This window comes from Dendrobates tinctorius, unplaced genomic scaffold (genome assembly GCF_039654945.1).
Source record: "Dendrobates tinctorius isolate UK_male_01 unplaced genomic scaffold, ASM3965494v1 ptg000005l, whole genome shotgun sequence".
Taxonomy (NCBI): domain Eukaryota; kingdom Metazoa; phylum Chordata; class Amphibia; order Anura; family Dendrobatidae; genus Dendrobates; species Dendrobates tinctorius.
Window position 1 is genome coordinate 14,079,150 of NW_027361673.1, and position 16,242 is coordinate 14,095,391.

General features: G+C 45.0%; 1 protein-coding gene across 3 annotated transcripts in view; it reads right to left on the minus strand.

Annotated features, from left to right (window-relative positions):
• TOP2B (DNA topoisomerase II beta) overlaps positions 1 to 16,242 on the minus strand; it is a 164,473-nt gene that overhangs the window by 82,737 nt on the left and 65,494 nt on the right. For all 3 annotated transcript variants that reach the window (XM_073568361.1, XM_073568360.1, XM_073568362.1), the window contains exons 13-20: positions 14,573 to 14,698; positions 13,470 to 13,580; positions 13,275 to 13,380; positions 12,397 to 12,506; positions 11,754 to 11,846; positions 11,556 to 11,670; positions 1,620 to 1,741; positions 1,380 to 1,528 (exon numbers count right to left, since the gene is read on the minus strand). In XM_073568361.1, the coding sequence (XP_073424462.1) occupies positions 1,380 to 1,528; positions 1,620 to 1,741; positions 11,556 to 11,670; positions 11,754 to 11,846; positions 12,397 to 12,506; positions 13,275 to 13,380; positions 13,470 to 13,580; positions 14,573 to 14,698 (932 nt within the window). The remainder of the gene's footprint in view (positions 1 to 1,379; positions 1,529 to 1,619; positions 1,742 to 11,555; positions 11,671 to 11,753; positions 11,847 to 12,396; positions 12,507 to 13,274; positions 13,381 to 13,469; positions 13,581 to 14,572; positions 14,699 to 16,242) is intronic.

Consider the following 16,242-nt stretch of genomic DNA (forward strand, 5'->3'; position numbering starts at 1 on the left):
GCTGGCCGCCGCCATGTTGCGGTGGCCTCCGGTAACATGGACGCGGGAAGATGGCCGCCGGTCCGGGGACGGCGCATGCGCAGGTTCAGATCTCGTCCAGAGATCTCGGGGGACGAGATTCAAATCTCGGCCCCAGCCCAGCTGCCCCAGCCCCAGCCCAGCTGCCACAGCACAGTCCAGCCCAGCTGCTCCAGCACAACCAACCTGCCGCCACCGCACGAGCCTGGACCACTGAATGACCCCTGTGACCACTGCCTGTGCTGGATCCCTTCCCAGGTAAGCTGAATTCGGACTGTAAGACGGACCCCCATTTGACACATTATTTTTTTCCCTATTTTCCTTCTGAAAATTGGGGTGCGTCTTATGGTCCGGTGCGTCTTATAGTCCGAAAAATACGGTACTTCACCCCACACACACACGATACACCATTTGAAAGGTAAACTTGCTCCCTTCAGTGAGAAAACAGCCAAACAAACCACACATTCATGATTTTAGCACTAAATACAGTTTAAACATTCATTTTCATAACCCAGCAAAAAGACACAATGACCTGCAGGTGGCACCTCAACCGGAAAACATTTTTTGGCCTCTACTTATAAAAACAGTTTATTGTATTACCAATCTATAAATACCTGTCTGTGTTCATCAGCTCATGAAATACATTTACATTTGACCAGCTTGCTTTTAATGAAATTGCCTGCACCCCCGATGACCAATGTGCGAAAATTTTGCATGGGCAAAGATAGCTTTATAAATTGATAACACATGTGAAAATACGAAACTTGTAATATATCTTATTAGAGAAATCAGCTGCTTTCTACGGCAGGACGGATAATTCTTTCTTAAAATGTTAAATTCACAAATAAAATCTGTATTTAGTGAAAACAGATTATTACATTATGGAGAGAGGAGATGAGAGGTGCTACTGAAAAGATTCCTATGTAGAGGGAAGTGGGGAGGAAGAGAGCGGAGATGAAGGCAATGCTCCTCTCTCTTCTGTCTACATGGAAACTTAGCAGCAGCAATTGCCACATCCTCTCTCAGGCTATGTTCCCACCATGAGCTTTTTGGCATTGCAGATTTTCTGCACCCATTAAGATAGGTTACTTGCATTTTTTGAAAAAATATGCAGTGTCAAAAACTCATTGTGGTAACTTTACCTAATGGGAATGTCGGATGTCAAATTTTACCTGTGAATACAGAATTCTGAGAAGGAAAGATCAGTGCTGGTGGAGAAAGAAGTGGATTTCTCTGACAAGATAATATACAAAATTTCTTATTTTGATGTGCACTATAGATTTATGAAATAAAAATGAAAACTATGGCTACGCTTTAAAGTCATCAAGCACACAAGTTTCAATCAATCAATGACAACTCACCTTAACATAGTGAAAATGTAACGAGGGCTGGCAGCATCTTTGCCACCATGCAACCTGGTGCCAAACTGACCGATGGGCTGCAGTACATTCACATTGTTACTTCCCACAAAGTTCTGTGCCAAATTCACAATGGTCATCATCAGGGCTTGCTGTGAAAAAGGAGGATTTATGATAACTAAAGGGATATTTGATAATTAACATTAGTCAGCATGGTATGTCAAAATTATACATGGCCCTTACCTCCCCATGATGATAAGCGGACATTTCAGCAACAGAACCGGCTAGCTGGGCTACCTTGACTTCACGTTTATCATTTCTTTTAAAACATGTGAACACCACTTTTCTTTGTCCTGGCTTTAAGCCTAGTCAATTAAATGCAAAACTTTATTCAGTAAATGTGACATCCTAGGTAGATCGCATAACATCTCAGAGGAAACTAATCATTTTCACTCAATTACGCTCAGCTTACACGTGGCATTTTAGTTTTGTTTTTTTTATACAGAAACTACTTGCGCCCAATGGGTTTTCTTGAGGGTCTGTACAACGAATAGAGTAAATCGTAGCCTCTAGGCTATGAGCACACGGCCTCTTTCACACTTCGATTTTTTTCCTATTAGTCGCAATCCTTCAAAGTGTGAAAAAAACGGATCCTGCGCAGATTGTGAAAAACTGATGCGACGGATAAGTTTTGTTTTTACGGATCCGTTGAAGTAGCTGTAGCTTGAGGTCAACTTTGTCCCTTGTGCTGAGAGAGAATAAATTAATGGAATAGAAATTATTCCGGGCATGCTCAGTTTTAAAAAACGGAATACGGCGACAGATCCTGCGCCTATAGGCTTCCATTATAGCCAACGATGGATGGCGCTGGATCCGTCGCTGTCCAACTTTTCGACGTAGACAAAAAAAAACCTTCCTATGTGCGTTGTGTCCAGCCGACGGGCACAGAATTTCCGACGTATCCGTCGAACGACAGATGAAACATGTGGCCATCCGTCGCAATCCATCGCTAATACAAGTCTATGAGAAAAAAACGGATCCAGCAGCATCAGTTGATGGATCCGTTTTTTTCACAAAACGACGGATTGTGACTGATTGCAAAAAACTGATGTGTGAAAGAGGCCTTAGATGGCGACGCAGCCTTTGAGTTCTCAGGTGAAGCTGCTTCAGGAGAACACTGGCAGTCGTGTCTTCATTCTTCCTGTGATTCTGCTGCTGGTGTACAGTATGTTACTCTATGCTGTGAAGTATAGAGAGCGGGCGATTTCCGGTGAGAATGAGCATGTCAGATGAAGTGAGTGACATAAGACTCAACATGTGCTCATTAATGTCGCTTTTACATTGCCGTGCAATATGAACGATTTATGGGGTGCTTTATCAGGCATATTCCGGTTAGGATCCGCTTGGAATGGACAGGTGCACATAGCCTTATTGCACTATAGGGGCATTTATTTGTTATATTGATCAGTCGCATTGTCCGCTCCTTTATTACTAACATAAATGGACATTTCAAACTTAGGGACCATGCTGGCTTAACCCCTCCACAATCTTTGACATATAGGTCAAAGGTCATGTCTTCGCCTTTCATGCGGGCTCCAACGCTGAGCCTGCAATCTTTTCATGCACATGATAGCTAATCTGATCAGCTGTCATGTGGCTCCAACAGACGTGGGTGAATCAGAGATCCACCTGCGGCTGTTAACATGTTAAATGCCGCTGTCATCAACTGACCACAGCATTTAAACACGTGCCGGCTGGAAGTGCGTCACAAGTCTCACCCATTGGCGCCCCTCACGTGATCGCAGGTGGCCGATGGCTGGCGTTCATAGGAGATAGTGATTTCTGCTACACATAGAAGCACTGATGCACTGCTATGTATAGAACAGGCGATTGGATGATTGCAGCTTCAAGTCTCCTAAGGAGACTATTGAAGCCAGTAAACAAAAAAAAGTTTAAAAAAAATATTAAAAATAACAACACCACAAAAGCTCAAATCACCCCCAGTGAAAAAAAACCAAACACATATTTGGTATCGCTGCGTTCAGTAATGTGCAATCTAAACAATAAACGGCGTAACGATAAATAAATCGAAAAGGCAAAATTATTTGTTTTGGTGGCCGCAACATTGCCATAACAGACGATCAAACATTGTATGTAATTACATATAACAACGGCTGCCGGATATTTTATAGCCTGCAGTGGAAGAAGATTCATCCCCCATTGAACACTGAACTGCAGTCGCAAACACAAGATATTTGAGGTGTGGAATATCTCACTGCTACGTTGAATAATGAATACTATTGTTCGTTTCAATGCAGTTTGAACTCTTTGGGACAAGTATTGGGTTCAGAGAGACTACTACTAAAGGCAGCGATAATTAGTTGCATATAATAAATATAGATTTTACTTCCTTCCTCTCCCCTTTCTGTGTGTTTCTTGTAGGGTCAGTGTTGTTTTGTTTAAAGCTATATATTGAGATGTAAACTTATTACATTGTGCCTCAATAATATTGATGATAATTTGTTTATTGATAGAAATTGCATCCAGTTTTGCGATCTTACGAAATATGTTCTTGTATTGAAGGATTCTGACTTTTTCTTTTCTGTAATATTATTTTGAAAAATGTTATAAAAATTAAATTATGAAAAAAACAACAACATTGTATCAATCCCAAAATGGTATCAATAAAAACGTCAGCTCATGGTGCAAAAAATAAGCCCTCACACAGCTTCAGATCACAAAAAATGGAGACATAAGTGACTTTCTCTTTGTTACAAATTTCGAGATTTTTTTTCACCACTTATCCCCTTTACCACCTCGGCATTTTCCTTCTTTTGTGTTTTCATTTTTTGCTCCCCTTCTTCCAAGAGCCATAACTTTTTTATTTTTATGTCAATATGGCCACGTGAGCGCTTGCTTTCTGCAGGACGAGTTGTACTTTTGAACGACACCATTGGTTTTACCATATAGTGTATTGGAAACTGGTAAAAAAAAAAAAAAAAAAAATCCAAGTGTGGTAAAATTGGAAATAAGGAGATTTTTGTGTACTCACCGTAAAATCTCTTTCTCTTAGCCTCTAATTGGGGGACACAGAACCGTGGGTGTTATGCTGCTGTCCACTAGGAGGCGACACTATGTTTAATCTGAAAAAGATTAACTTTGGCTCCTCCTCTGCAGTATACACCCCAGGACGGCGTCAGCCTTCTCCAGTTTCGTGCAAAAGCATTAGGAGGAACATAGCAGGAATAACATAACCATGCCTGTAATAAGGCCACTATGTACGAACTCAAAGAACAATATGAGAACTCAACCAAAACAACGGCCCGTAAGGGCAACAGGGTGGGAGCTGTGTCCCCCAATTAGAGGCTAAGAGAAAGAGATTTTACGGTGAGAACACAAAAATCTCCTTTACTCTGTCTCCTCATTGGGGAACTCAGAACCGTGGGATGTCCCAAAGCAGTCCCTGGGTGGGAAGCAGTGGACGAATATTGTGTTGACAGTTCCCTAGACTTGGGGTACTGCCGCCTGCAGGACCCGTCTACCCAGGCTCGCATCCGCTGAGGACTGGGTATGAACACTGTAGTGTTTTGTAAACGTGTGGAGGCTAGTCCAAGTGGCCGCCTTACACACTTGCTGAGCTGAGGCTTGGTGCCGAATGGCCCAGGAGGCCCCTACCGCACGCGTAGAGTGTGCCGTGATACCAGCCGGAAGAGGAGAATTGTGAAGGCGGTAAGTCTGTTGAATGGGGGACCTGATCCACCTGGCAAGGGTGGCTTTGGAAGCCGGTAGGCCCTTGCGAACGCCTTCCGGAAGGAGGAAAAGTGAATCAGACTTCCGGAAGGGAGCAGTCCTAGACACGTATATAGGCAATGCTCTGACAAGGTCAAGCGTATGCAGAGCCTTTTCCACTCTATGAACCGGAACCGGGCAAAGAGAAGGCAGTGAGATTTCCTCATTGAGATGGAAGCTGGACACAACCTTCGGTAGGAAAGATGGGACTGTACGGAGAACCACCTTGTCCTGGTGGAAAATCAGGAAGGGTCGTCTGCAGGAAAGTGCCGAAAGTTCAGACACTCTGCGTAGTGAAGTGATTGCCACTAGAAAGACCACCTTCTGTGATAGAAGGCGGAGAGGGACCTCCTTAAGGGGTTCAAAAGGAGGTGCCTGCTAAGCTGTCAGCACCAAGTTGAGGTCCCACGTGTCCAATGGACGTTTGTAGGAGGGAGCCAACCGGGAAACCCCTTGGAGAAAAGTCCTCACTTGTGACTTGTTAGCAATGCGCCTCTGAAAGAGCACTGAGAGCGCTGACACCTGGCTCTTAAGCGAGCCCAGGGATAGCCTGGCGTCCAGGCCGGATTGAAGGAAGCCAAGAACTTTTTGGAGAGAGTAGGGGAGTGGAGTCTGTCCATGAGATTCGCACCAAGTAAAGAAAATTTTCCATGTACGGTAGTAAATCCTGGTGGAAGCTGGCTTCCGTGCCCCGACTATGGTTGTAATGACATCCGGTAAAAAACCTGCTTGGGTCAGAACCCAGGTCGCAATGGCCATGCCGTCAAATTGAGAGCCCCTGAGTTCTGATGGAAGAATGGGCCTTGTGACAGAAGGTCGGGACGGATGGGGAGAAGCCAGGGGGCGTCTGCTGTGAGTTGTACGACGTTGGCGTACCATGTACGCCTGGGCCAGTCTGGTGCGATTAGGATGGTTGGAACTCCCTCTTGTTTGATCTTCTTCAGGACTCTGGAGATCAGGGGGAGGGGTGGGAAAACGTACAGAAGCTGGAACTGGGTCCAGTCTTGAACCAGGGCATCTGCACCGAACGATCTTGGATCGCGCGTTCTGGCCATGAAATTGGGGACCTTGGCATTGAGATGGGATGCCATCAGGTCCACGTCCGGGGTCCCCCAGCGATGGCAGAACTGACAAAAAATTTCGGGATGGAGAGACCACTCCCCCGAGTCCATTCCTTGTCTGCTGAGGTAGTCGGCTTCACAGTTGTCCACACCCGGAATGTGGACCGCTGAGAGTACTGACCTCGCGTCCTCCGCCCAGTGGAGGATATGTGTCACTTCTTTCATCGCCTGGATGCTGCGGGTCCCGCCTTGATGGTTCACATATGCCACCGCCGTGGCATTGTCCGACTGTATTCTGACATGAGAGGCTGCCAGCAAGTGATGAAAGGCTCTCAATGCTAGGAAGATGACCCGAATCTCCAGGATGTTGATGGGCATGGTCGCTTCCATTGGTGACCACTTGTCTGGCGCCCTGTGATGTAGATGCACCGCGCCCCAACCCGTCAGGCTTGCGTCCGTGGTCAAAACCTTCCATTGGCCTGGGAGAAAGGATTTTCCCCTTGCAAGTGAGGTTGGCTTGAGCCACCAGTGTAGGGACGTCCTGGCTTTTGATGTCAACCGGAACTCCCTGTCGAGGGAGAATGGATTCCTGTCCCAGGACGTGAGGATCGCCAGTTGAAGAGGTCTGAGGTGAAACTGGGCAAATGGTACCGCCTCCATTGCTGCTGCCATCCTGCCGAGGACTCTCATGGCAAACTGGAGAGATCGGGGGGGATTGCAGAGGAGTATGCGAACTCCTAGACGGAGAGCCAGTGTCTTGTCCCTGGGGAGGAGCACCAGACCCCTGGAGGTGTCGAATAGCATCCCCAGGAAGGTCAGAGACTAACTCGGGGTAGTCGATGACTTTTGTAAACTGACTAACCATCCCAGGCGACTCAGAGTGTCGATTGTGATTGAGACGTTGACCTCGCAGTCCTTGACGGTGGGGGCTTTGATGAGAAGGTCGTCCAGGTATGGAACGACTACTATGCCTCTGGAGTGTAGAACGTCCATGGTGGCTGCCATGATCTTGGTAAACGTTCTGGGAGCCGTGGCGAGTCCGAACGGGAGGGCAACGAACTGGTAGTGGTCCTGGTCGATTGCGAACCTGAGAAATCTCTGATGGGCGGGAGCAATTGGTATATGCAGGTATGCATCTTGTATGTCTATGGAGGCGAGATATTCTCCTTTCTCCATGGACGCAATGATTGACCGGAGGGACTCCATGCGAAAATGACAAACCCGAACATACTTGTTGAGTTGTTTTAGGTCTAGTATGGGTCGGACACTGCCTCCCTTCTTGGGAACTACGAACAGATTGGAGTAGAACCCTCGGAAGCGCTAGTCTGCAGGAACCAGTACTATGACTCCTGTTTGAAGGAGGAAGGAAACCTCTTGATGGAAGGCTCGAGCCTTGAGTGGTGGTTTTGGGGGAACGGAGAGGAAGAACCGGTTCGGTGGGCTGGTAGAAAACTCGATCTTATATCCGGAAGACACTATTTCCTTGACCCACCTGTCTTCTGTAATAGGCAGCCAGACCTGCTGAAAGAGTAGCAGTCGTCCGCCTACGAGTGGGGTGTCTTCCGGAAGCTGTGAGTCATGATGAGGAGAAAGTCTGAGATTTTCCTCCTTTGGACTTTGCCTGGCCTGCTTTTGACTGCCAGGTCCTGTCTGGCCTCTGTGCCGCCCTTGTGTTGTCTCTGCAGGGGGAGCGGTTACGATTTTGTGCTGGGCGCGAGACGGACCAGCCTGAAGAATTCCGAAAGGATCGGAAACGAGATTGGTTACGTCTTTTAAACGTGAGTTTTGGTTTTAATTGAGGGAGAGAGGTACTCTTACCCCTGGTGGTGTTGGATATCATTGTATCCAGTTTTTCACAGAAAAGACGCCCACTGAAGTACGGGAGATTTGTGAGGGACTTTTTTGAGGCCGTGTCCGCTTTCCATTCCCTCAGCCTCAGCCAGAGGATACGCCGGATCGTGATGGCGTTTGATGCTATTCCCGCTACACCTCTTGCAGAATCCAAAGCTGCATGGATCATGTAATCTGCTACTACTGCTATTTGAACCGCCCGGTCCGACAGCTGAGGATTTGAAGCTTGGAGGCCCTGTTACAATTTTTGAGCCCAGGCTAGAATGGCCTTGGCCGCCCAGACTGAAGCAAAAGCGGGAGCCAAAGAAGCTCCTGCCGCTTCGAAGATTGAACGAGCCATGCGTTCTACCTGCCTGTCTGCTGCGTCCTTGAGGGTTGAGCTGTCTGGCAGTGAAAGAAGAGTCTGTGCTGCTAGCCTAGAGACTGGGGGGTCCACTTCGGGTGGATCTGTCCATTCCTTAGTGTCCTTCTGTGGGAAGGGGTACTTTGCTTCTAAGTATTTGCGATTGGCAAATTTTTTCTCAGGCTGCGAAAAATGCTTAGAAAGTATTTTTTGAAATTCTGGGTGATTAGGGAAGACCTTAGGTGGTTTCAGAACAGTCTCGAAGCAAATCTTGTGTTCTGGGGCTTCCGGGGTTGGATCAGAAATGTCCAGCACACGAAGGATGGAGGAGATTATATCCTCAACTAGCGCTGTATTACTAGGGGGACAAGGTATCAGAGAATTCTCTGTTTCGTTGTCTGAGTTAGAGTCACATATGCCTTCTGAGTCTTGCGAATCGCTAAGGAGCTGCCTAGCGGGTGAACTAGGGCGGAGGTCTTCTGTGGTCGGGGATCGTTGTGGAGATCCGCGTTGTCTGTCTCTGTCAGGGGACTGTGAAGGTGATCTAGAGCCACTGTGTCTCTCCCTGGAGGGGGACGAACGAGTACTATGTGAGGACGCGGATGAACGTGACCTGTGGGTCCGCTTTCGTCTGAGACTGTCGGAAGCGGCATGTCCCCGAGACGGGCTGTCCCTTTGCTGGGTAACGTTCATAGCCGAGACATGACCCTGCAGAGCCTGCAGTAGTGTGGAGGTCAGGTTATTCATAGACTGTGTCATAGACTGCGACATCTGAGTAGCCCATTCCGGCATGGTCGCAGATGCAGAAGCGTTGGTAGGGACGTCTTGGGGTTCGGACCCAGTGTTTTGGGTACAGTCCCGGCAGTGCGGGAACGTGCTGCCACTGGGGACAGTGGACTTGCAGGCTGTGCAGAATGCATAAAAACAGTCTTGCCTGGTCCTCTTTCTTGAGCCCGACATAGTGCTTAGAGGCTGGCTAGCAGGGGCCCTACAGGGGTGGCTGTGCAGAGGGAAGTATAGGGGAATGTTATAGGCAATATGAATTCACAACTGGGTAAGGGAACCCAGCTGTGATCTTACCCCACCGGTGTGCCCTTAGATCCAGCGCCGACAATTGACGGTCCTGTGCCCCCCAGAGACTGCTGTGTTGCTTCAGGTATGTTTTCTGCTGCCGCAAGATGGCCACCGGGATTCTGAGGTGGAGGAGGAAGGGGGCCGAGAGCTGAAAAGGGCGCCTGAGCTATGTAAAAGCACGCCCTTCCTATGACACTGCAGAGAGTCATTTTCGTCATCCGGGGGCCGAAGCCTCGGCCTAAATTTGAGACCTCATGCCCAGAAGGGCTCCAGGACGGCGCGGTTGTCCGGGGGGGTGGTCGGATTTAACCCAGACCCCCCTGGAATGAAAGGAAGGCTAGCGGTGGGGTCATGAGCGCGAACGGGGCCCTGTGGAGGGTCCCTTGGAGCGCTATGCAGCTGGCGCTGCTGCAGCGACAGGGGCGCAGGGAGCCCCGTCTCTGACAAGTGCCATGCCTGCCTGCACCTCCCCCGGTCCCAACAGGAGCCCGCAGCAGGGCTGGGGTCTCTGGGTCTGTAAGGCCTCTTTCACACTTCATTTTTTTTTGCATCAGTTCAAATCCGCCAAAAAGGCAGACAAGCGGATCCGTTCTGAACTGATGTGAACGGATGGCAGAGGATCCGTTTTTAGATGGATCCTGAAAATGAGGAAATGTAAAGAAATCGGTGAGAGAGAGAGAGAGAGAGAGAGAGAGATTGAGATATTTTTGTCCGGCACCCAGAAAGAATTTCGGGTTAAATGAGTGTCTGGAGGATCCGCCAGAGAAAAAAACCTTACAAGCTCCGTTTTGAAATCTTTGAGGATGGTGTCGGACAGCAACTTTTGGCGGATCCTCAAAAAAAACGGATGCAACGGACAGCAATCCGTCACAATCCGCCATTAATGCAAGTCAATGGGGAAAAAAACGGATCCTCAAAAAAAATTGAGAATCCGTTTTTTTTCAAAACCTGGCGGATTGTGACTGATTGTAAAAAACTGAAGTGTGAAAGAGGCCTAAGCGGTTCAATGGTGCCTGATACAGGCCCTACTTGCGGTGTCTCAACCTAATACCCCCAGAGGGGGATTAGGGAGGGCGCTGCTGTCACCGTCAGGGGGCTTCACCCTTTCCTCGACCTCAACCCAGAGCCGAAAGAAACTGGGGAAGGAGGGGGGTCTCGACTTCGAACCAGTACCCGAGGGACTGGGGAAGGAGCGACATGGGGAATAGCCACCTCGACCTCAACCGGGTACCCCTAATAGGGGACCGAGGAGGGAGCCATGCCGGGAGTCTCGATGGAGACCCGCTTTTCTTCATCTGTAGTCCGTTGGAAAAAAAAAAAGTAAGAAAAGACGGAGTAAAAATTTTTAGGTGTGCCTCCTTGCGACACTAAGCAAAAACTGGAGAAGGCTGACGCCGTCCAGGGGTGTATACTGCAGAGGAGGAGCCAAAGTTAATCTTTTTCAGATTAAGCATTGTGTCGCCTCCTAGTGGACAGCAGCATAACACCCACGGTTCTGTGTCCCCCAATGAGGCGACAGAGTAAAGTGCAATTCCACGATTGTTCTTTGTTTTGTTATTTACCATGTTCAGTAAATGTTAAAAACTGAGCTGCCAATTTGATTCTCCAGGTTATTACGAGTTCAAAGACACCAAACATATATAGGTTCTTTTTTATTTAAGTGGTGAAAAAAAAATCCAAACTTTGTAAAAAAAAAAAAAAAAAAAAAGGAACCATTTTCCGATACCCATAGAGTCTCTGGAAAGAAAAGGAACAAAAAACGAAAGCGCAAAAATGGAAAATCGCAAGATCATGAAGGGGTTAAACTGAGGCCAGTAATTGACTGCAGCGGTCACTTAAATTATGTACAGCACATAATGGCAGCAAAAACTAAGCAGAGACCTGTGGGGGATTTTTTTCTTTATTAACCACACTGTGCGCTTGACAAAATTTGCATAAAACTCGTCTTCAAAAAGAATCAAAAAAATGGAACCAATATGGGCTCAGCACTTTAGAAATATGTAAAACCTGAAAGGCACTAATAAACTAGTAATTTCTAAGATATTGCTGTGCTTTACTTACCATCAACCAAAGAAGGAATTGAGCGCTCGTTGTCAGAGTTAGAGAACAATATCAGCTCCTTATTAATGAAGTCATTGAAACTTAAGTGCTTTGTGGCTGTACCATACAAAAATTGCTGCAAAAGGCGAAAATACACAATGAGAAAATGCAAGGGCTCTCACAGAGCACGATTTTATCTTTCTCTTTTGTATACATTACCTCCGGCAGGCCATGCATTCGTCGCTGCCGTCTGTCCTCCATGAAATTTGTGAGCCATTCTTTTCGGTCATCAATTTTCTTTTTGCTAAAAGCCTGCAGGGTTCAGATAATAACTGGATAAGTAACTTATGAAATGCGTGAAAAACACAAAGTGCAACAAGGGAATATAGTCTATACACAGCTGTAACAGAAACTCAAATAAGGAAACTCACTTTTTGGCATGTCAATATAAAGAGCATGGTAAGAAACTTACCACGCCATGTGTCGTGGATGATGCTGGAGGCTACTTTTTGTTGTCTCTTGCATTATTGACCCTATGTAAGTGGACATAGTGACTTAAGCAAGCAGTCTATTGCCACCGCAATAACACAACACCAAAATTAAGCCTCTCTGCAAATGGGGGGAGGTCACAGTGTTGCTGCGTATTCAGAGTTATGTGCTTGGTACACTTGGTCATAAAGCAAGGCAGAAAGAAGACATGGTCCTATTAGGCACCGAAAACCACCAACACATCACAGACCAGCACAAAGATCAGGACTGTTTGTACAGCAAATAAAATAAGCCAACTATTGAGTATTAATATATACTACATACATACACGCTAACTAATATGCTAGGGTAACAGAAAGACTTTGTTTCTTACCAGAGTAATAGCAGCATCGTCCTCTGGTCCAGCATATCGAAAAATAATTCTATGCCGGTCCATGTCTGCAAAATATTCCTTGGCCTCCTTTGAAGTACTTGTACCCAAACCTGAGCAATATAAAATGTATATCTGCTTATCCCTGAATTTCAATGATTAAAGGGGTTGTCCAGTCTGCTGACAAGTCACTTAAGAGTGACTACAGACTTCTGAATCCTGACATTGTGTGGCATGCATGCTGCCAGGATTCACCGGTATTGCTGATGACAAGTATTTGGTTTGCATATTTCCAGCCACATTCCAAATAGACATGCCTGACTTTTCGCAATATACATGAATTGAGAAACGCAGTCCACGTCTAGTTGGCACGTGATCGCACATATACAAATCACAAAGTTAAGTTCATGTGGTCTCCTTGCTGTCACAGGCAATACTGGTTTTGACAGCATGCATACATACATGGCAGGATTCAAAAGTCTGCACTAGAGTCATCTAAGACTTTAAAAGAGGATGTATAGCGCCCCCTCCTCTTCATCTGACCAGAGGATTTGGAGACAGTGTTGCAAGTCTATCAGGAAAGTTGCGGATGCTAAGGCAACCATCCAGCAGATAATGGGCAAGTGTCAAGTTAACAGGAACAGTTCATCACATCTGTTTGCATTTTTTCATAAATACAATAATTTCTTACTTGGGTACAAATAATATATTGTCCACTGCTTTCATAAGATTTCTCATTATATTATCAATCAGTGATTATTTCCCTTGTAAATCTGACATCACTAAATTCCAGAATGACAAATTAAAGAATAAAAGAACAGTACACATTTCCTGAACAAAATTTTTTTTATCCTCTACTTTCAAAAAGATGAAGTCTGCACCTTTGTAGTACTTTATCTTCCAAAGTTTCTGGTTTTCTATTTGCTTTTTCCATTCATCAAACTCGGGAATACTGTAGAACGACAACTCCTGCTTATTTTTCGTTGCCTTCCAAAACAAAAAGACACTCACAAGTTACGCGTGTCCCAACAAGAAACCTCTCTACTAAGGCAGAAAAAAAATCTGTTACTACGTACCTTAACAATTGGCGTGATAAATTCTTCTAGAAAATTGTGTTTCAACAGCGACGGCCAGTTGTGATGGAAAAAGTTAATTAATAAACCTTTAATGTGAGAACCATCTTGATCCTGTACAAAGACAAAAACAATTACTGACCAGGTGGCATTGTATCAGAGGTAAAAAAATAAAGTCTAAATAATGAAGCCACCAACATAGTGGCAGTGTAATTTCCATACGAAGCAAGTATACTGTCTACAGTCCAGTTATGTAGGAAAATAATCTACTATATAATCGTCTAATTCTGTCTGTCTCTCTGTTTGTAACGGAAATCCTGCGTCGCTGATTGGTCGCGCCTGGCCGAGCGTGACCTATCAGCGACAGGCACAGTCCAGCCGCAAATTAACGCGGAATTCGAACGACGCACGCCACCGCTACTGTCGGGAGATTTGCGGCACTAGCCGCTGATCTCCCGATGGTTGCCGCGGGTCTTAAAAGGAATCGGTCACCCCATTTATGCCCCATATAAGCTGCGGCCATCGCCATCAGGGGCTTATCTACAGCATTCTGTAATGCTGTAGATAAGCTCCCGATGAAAACTGAAAGTTAAAAAAAAAACAGATTATACTCACTCTTTTTTCTTATCTTTCAGGTTTCATCGGGGGGCTTATCTACAGCATTACAGAATGCTGTAGATAAGCCCCTGATGGCAGTGGCCCCAGCTTATGGGGCAAAAATGGGGTGACAGACTCCCTTTAAATCTTCATACATAAACTACATACATATTCTACAATACCCGATGCGTTAGAATCGGGCCACCATCTAGTTTAATATATTCATTTAGCGATAAGACATTACACAAACAGATACTTCAGATTACTTTATGTTAATGTTTTCATACTTTTCAGACTAAAAATTGCTGATGTATGCTTGGTTGGGTGGTTATATACCACCTGCTATAGATGCTCTAGTTTCCTATGTGTATTATTTTAGTACACACAGAAAAGCCTTACAGACAGTGTAGACGTCTATAATGCCATGACATAGTGAATGAGGGTAAGCTACAATAAAAAGCACACATTAAGACTAATCCATTTCTTGGTGAAGGTTTCCCCGAAATTACCTGATCAGTCATAATCATGATCTTGCCATAACGCAAAGACTTGAGGGACTCCTGATCGTCGTAGCTCTTCTTGTATTGCAAGCCCACAATTTTAATAATATTGTTGATCTCCGCATTCTCCATAATCTGAGGACAAACAGAAATAAAGAAACTATAAGAGAGTGTTCACACCTAGCATTTTTTTTTTTACCATCTATTGTTAAGTGGGAAAAACGTCAGGATTTTACAGTAGATTTTTCCGATGTCATACTTTGCATTTTGTGAGCTGCAGTATCATAAATACGGAATTGCCGCAGTTTTTTTTGTTTTTTTTTAAAATATTTTTAACGGCCTTTTTCCCTTTTTGGCAAAGATGCGGCAAAAAAGCTGGGTGTGAACATCCAACAGAGATTCATTTTCAAAACCTAGCAGAATATTGTGACACTGGCAAAAGGTACAACATTATGTCCAGATGATCCACAATATCACATTCCAATCCTTAAATCGGTAGTCAAATTCTGATTGTTTTCTAGATTAATAACTCATTAGAATATTGATGGAGGAAGGGCAAAATATTAATATACTGCTACGGTTTATGCCTCATACACCTAGTCTTGTAATCTGGCCTCCAATGTAGAATCTGACACCAGACCAGAAGAATGAGTAGTGAAAACCCTATTACATTTGGAGATTCTGTGCTAGAGATACATCTTGGACACCGGAACAATAAATCCACAACATGTCAATTTCTCTTGCCGATACACTGAGTTTATGTAAAAAATTTTCCCATAGACTTTTATAACATGCGGAAAATCCAGTGCGTTTCCGCTAAGGAAACGTATAAAAACCGTATGTAATACGCACATGACTATATCAGTAAGGTTGTCAAACCCAAGTACCGGGAAGTGTCAAAACTAAAGCAGCTTTGTTTAAAACATGACCGTTTTTATTGAACCAAAATAAATTCACATGCAAAATAAAAACCAAAATATGAGCAGAAATTAAAGGTGCTTGACATTAGACTGTCGTTGATACGATTTTTTAAGGTTGTCTCTATATAACATCCAACAGTAATCTGTCATCATTAAGTCATTCCAAAAACCCTGGTAGCGGTGTTCCATTAGTTTAATGTCCTGGTGAAACCGCTCGCCTTGCACATCGCTTACATCCCCAAGATTTTGAGGGAAGAAATCGAAATCTAAATATGACTGCAAAAAGTGCATCTTCAGAAACATGCGACATCCAAGACACTGGTATGCATTTAGCAGTTCCTCAACACCTTCAACATATTCTTGAGATTTTTGTTTTCCTAAGAAGTTTTCACAGATCCACTTGAAGCTTTTCCAAGATCTCAATTCCTTATCATTTAGGCTATGTACCCACGTATGCAGAAAAAAAAACGGACTCCTTCCCAGGAAAAACGTGCTTTTTTTTGCGTGTTTTTTAATGCGTTTTTGACAGGAGCATCCTCCTGCTCATAGAATAGTTAGAAATGAGGATTTTTCCGCGAAATTGATTTTTTGTGGAAAAAAACGCATCAATGTGCACAAAAAGTGCAGAATTCATTGAAATTAATGGGATGCTTCTTGTAAGCGTTATTGCCGGTAAAAACGCTTAAAAACGCCAAAAAAAATGCTTACGTGGGTATACAGCCTTAAAGTTCCTTCAAACACATCATCTCTCATAAGCTC